This window comes from Amphimedon queenslandica, unplaced genomic scaffold, assembly GCF_000090795.2.
Source record: "Amphimedon queenslandica unplaced genomic scaffold, v1.1 AMPQUscaffold_12457, whole genome shotgun sequence".
NCBI classification, from domain to species: Eukaryota; Metazoa; Porifera; class Demospongiae; order Haplosclerida; family Niphatidae; genus Amphimedon; species Amphimedon queenslandica.
The window spans coordinates 1-4,406 of record NW_003547306.1 but is presented as its reverse complement, the minus strand read 5'-3'; the positions used below and the strand labels follow the sequence as shown (position 1 = coordinate 4,406).

At 36.9% G+C, this 4,406-nt stretch overlaps 1 protein-coding gene and 1 long non-coding RNA gene across 4 annotated transcripts in view; one reads left to right on the top strand and one right to left on the bottom strand.

Moving 5' to 3' along the window:
• Window positions 1-4,400, bottom strand: part of LOC105314847 (probable beta-glucosidase I) — a 6,000-nt gene extending 1,600 nt beyond the window's left edge. The window contains exon 1 of the mRNA XM_020003983.1: window positions 4,303-4,400. Coding sequence (XP_019859542.1) covers window positions 4,303-4,345 — 43 coding nt within the window. The 5' untranslated portion in view covers window positions 4,346-4,400. The remainder of the gene's footprint in view (window positions 1-4,302) is intronic.
• LOC109587760 (uncharacterized) lies at window positions 669-3,671 on the top strand. 3 transcript variants are annotated; one of them, XR_002187775.1, is made up of 8 exons: window positions 669-842; window positions 894-989; window positions 1,039-1,117; window positions 1,779-1,886; window positions 1,941-2,044; window positions 2,084-2,145; window positions 2,405-2,569; window positions 3,437-3,671. It is a non-coding gene; the product is annotated as an uncharacterized LOC109587760 (long non-coding RNA). The 3 variants fall into 3 exon arrangements; XR_002187776.1 differs by having other exon boundaries at window positions 670-985; XR_002187774.1 differs by having other exon boundaries at window positions 670-989.
• Window positions 4,401-4,406: the final 6 nt, after the last annotated feature.

The window sequence follows — 4,406 nt, the reverse complement described above, 5'->3', positions numbered from 1 at the left end:
GCAGCAACTTTGAGGTAATTCTTATCTTCACCAATTTGGAGACCATTAGTGTATGCAGCACCCAATACCGAGAGGAGGAAAGTATCTTCACTAAAGGACTCTTGTAGTCGACCCCACCTTGGGTCTCTTAGGAAGTTGACATTTGGTGAGAAACAGTTAAGTCCAGCTGCTTCAGTACTATCACCTTTCTCAGCTTCAAGCATTATATTATGCAATGCTCTACCCTCAGTTGAAGTGGCTGATCCCACTTGCTCAACTATTTCTGGATCAAAAGATGCCCCTAAGTTAATGGGAGCTGGGAATACAGTCCAATGCAAGCCACTCGTCCAGTGACCACCAGAGCTAGCCCATCCATGGAGACAATTCGAGCGCCAGTTGTAAGCGTTGATACCTAGGCGAGAAATGGCTGGGGCTATTGTGGAGGTTTGAGCTATTATTTCTTCCGTTGTGAGACGAGATACCAGATCTGTAGCTCTTTCCTCTGGGGACTTGCTGGTATCACAGAATGTGTAAGAGGACTGTGGCGAGCTGGCACAGTCAACTGAAGGATAGGCACCCATAGAAAATGCAGCAAAATATAAGAAACAAGATAGATGCAGGAGAGAAGGCATTTTTGGTTAAATTTTTGACCTCAAGTCAAGGTACACGTGACTTTACGCATGCGCACATGACATCACCGCGCCACCTCAGAAGTGTGAAGTTGTAAAATGAGACAATGGCATCTCGATGGCATCTTCTTCTCTTATAGGATAACTTGATAAGACTAGAGCTTAGAGCTAGTCTCGGGGCTGGCCCCGAGACTAGACTAGAGCTAGCTAGCTCCATCGCTCTTACCAGTTAAAGTATTAAATTACAGCTTCATTTTAAATTTTAGTTTTATCAACACTGTTTAGCTCTTTAAACAGAGTAGAGAAATCACAGCTGCTTGATTTACTGAACCGTCATTTACATCATTACTCATCAGTAATTGACACCCAGGACACCAGTAGGTAAAAATGATTTGTACCTTATCACAAAATTGAATAAATAAAACTGTAGGTTTAAATAATTTTGCTCAATCAGTTGAAGCAGTTATCAGTTCTGGAGTGGGAGCCTATAGTATGTGGAGTCAGAAATGGTAATTAACTAATAATTGTTTTAAATGGGGTTTATACATAAATTGGCCTTTTTGCTGCCATTTTTGGCATAGAAAAAAGTTACAATTTTGTACTTGTTATTGCATCATTTTTAATTTTATACCTACAAATATTGTTAGTTATAATCATGTTTCCCACTGCATTTTGGTGTATTACTCAGTTTCTTGTTGGAGAATCTTTTAAGTTGCTCCAAAATTGGTAAAGACTCTGTACATGGTCTTTGGCCAAAAACCTTCCCTACAGGTTTTGGCCAAATTTCACCAGAAAAATGAAAACAAATAAATTTTCCATTTTAATATTTTTTCTGATACACCTACATGTTTTAATGCTATGTTTCAAGTTTTAGCTGATTCCGATCAAAATTAGATTTTTATGAATTTTAAAGTTGCTTTAAATTTGGGCCAAAGACCTTGAACCGGGTATTTGGCCAAATTTTTACAAAAGCGACTAAAAGTGAATTTTGCAGTTTTATAATTTTCTTCTGATGCATCTACATGACCTTATGTTATGTAGAAAGTTTAAGCTCATTGTGATCAAAATTTGATTTTATATCAATCATTTATTTTTGAAGTTGCTCCAAATGCCATGTACTGTATTGTTGTGCTTGTCATCTTATAAAGAATTCTTTTTTTACTCACTTAGCATGCTTTGTGGAAAACACTGCAATTATAATAGATAGTAAGCATTAGAGGACTGGATTTAATAAGATTTTGCCATGACAATACCTTCTGAACGATGCAGATAGAGAAGGTAAGTGATGGGGGTTGATTTTAACCTTATCTCTCTCCCTCTTAATGATGTCAGATTTTCTCTCCCTAATTCCATTCCTACTGTCCTTCCTATACCATCATTGGAACCACGCACACCAACCCCTCCTCCTTTGCTTCCCCCTATAACCTCTACTAAAAGTGAGTCACATGATGCTTACTTAGTTTCATTGAATATAGGTCAGGGCGTTTATCAGACCCAGTAAAGCAAATCAAAATCTGTTTCGGAACCCCTACATGAAGTTAATAAGTTTAATAATTATTACCTTATAGCTTGAAATTTTTGTGGAATGTAAATTTCGTGATTTTCGTGGTTATGGGCTGCCCACGAAATTAAAACCCACAAAATCATTGAAGTGCCATCCCCTTACATGCAGGCTATGTAAACTGTTAACCACGAAAATTAAACCACAAATTGCCCCACTAGGAGCAAACCACAAAAATATTGACCCACGAAAATATCAAGCTATACAGTATTAATTAGGTCTATTGTATTTGTAGTTTGTTTCTGATAGTGGAAGGAGCTAATTACGTGGGAGAGGTTGTGGTTATTCGTTAAAAGGTAAGGGAAGGAAAAGAGGACATGATGACAGTGAGGAAGAGGAGGAGTGTATTGTTAGTGGATGTGGCCATGGACAGGATTCCATCACTGCAAAAGATCAATATGTGAGGATTAATTTAATGTAATTAATGTGCACAAAGTGTCACTAAAATTGGCTCAAAGAATACCTCCAATTTTATTGCGTTTTTCAATATGTCAGCCATGTAGAAATTTACCATATAGCTAGAAATTTAGTGGAGTAAAAATTTGGCAAAATTGGCAAATGGAAATTAATTTGCCGAAATTTTAGTCTCCAATTTGATAGAGTTCCATAGAAGTATGCACAGAGTTAAAATTTTGCAAAAAATTTTAACCTCTAAACCTCTTATAAAGTCAACTCGCCAAATTTAACACTCCAAATTTTCAAGCTATACGGTAGTCAGCTTATTTGTTTTGCAACCCTATGAATCCTTGAATATGAGTAAACTTCAATCATGCTAAATATTTTAAAGTCAGATCGAAATTTAACTAATCAACAGTATTCCAATACCGTAGATCGGGAAATTTTCATGTTAAAAATAATTGGTGTGAAATTTTTTCAAGGTGTTTTATTTTCGCTGGTTGACCCATCCACAAATTTTTTTCAACATGAAAAATTTTGGATGCATCATAACCTGGACAAGTGGCTACTAACTCTTGATGATGATGGACAGCTATTCAATGGAAGTTGCTCGTGACAATTCTCAAACTGACAAGGAGCATTTTGCATGAGAGCTTCAGGCCTTCATTGGGCTTTTAGAAGAGCCTCATGCGTGCACTGCTGCATGTTAGAATAATTCCGGTAATCTTATTATTCACTGTAGAAAATATTTCGTGTGTCAAAATTTCGCAGGTCACTTCAACCGCAAAAATATTTTAGCAACAAAAATTTCCTGATCTACGGTATTATGAATACATGTTCATATCTGTATTGTGTATTACATGTACTGTAGGTTATTGATCAGAAGAGAAAGTTTGGAAGAGGAGGACGAGGGAGAGTTCCAAGAGCTAGAGCTGATGTTGCTACTAATAATGAAGATGTAGAACTGTACAACTGAAAATAAAATGCTGCAAAACACTAGACTTCCTCTGTAATCAATTTATTTATTTTATTGCTGCTCTAATATAATGTTTACTAATGTTTAAATTCATTATTTTAATTGAATGGTTAATTATTCTAATTCAAAATGTTAAAACACTCGTTACAGAATAATTGAAAGTACTGAGCTCTGTTTCAATGTAGAAATGTTATTAGCAAATAAATGAAGCACTAATTAGCAAGCAAGACATTTAGGAATGTCAGTGCAGGAAGACACTGCAACTGGTTGGCTAGTGTCTCCATCAATATCAAATGATACTGTATCAATAGTAACGTCACCAACTGCTGTAGTCTTCCCTGGTAATGCCCCACCAACACTAAAGGTGTAGCTCCCTGGATATATTAACCTCTCACCTTTATCATCAACAAACGACATCAAATATGCTGATACAGAAATATGAAGGATCTCCTTATCAGACGGATTCAATGATACCCTAGCAAAACCAACCATCTGTACATTAGGAGTATAATCAGGAAGGGATGATGGAGGAGTGAGGTACACCTGCACAACCTCTTCACCTAACATGCTACCAGTGTTGGTTAGTGTTACCGTTACAATTATATTATGACATGGTTTTATGTGATCAGTTGACACTGATAGGTCAGAGTATGCAAAGGTGGTGTACGAGAGTCCGTATCCAAAGGGTACTTCAGGAATACCAGTGTAATATCGATAAGTACGACCAGGTGGTGTATTCATATTATAATCTGTAGAATCAGGTATATGAGAGCTAGAAGTGAATGTATAAGTTGTTAAGGGCATACGTCCTGGAGGATTATACTCCCCAAACAACACACTAGCAACAGCAGTGCCACCAACAGCT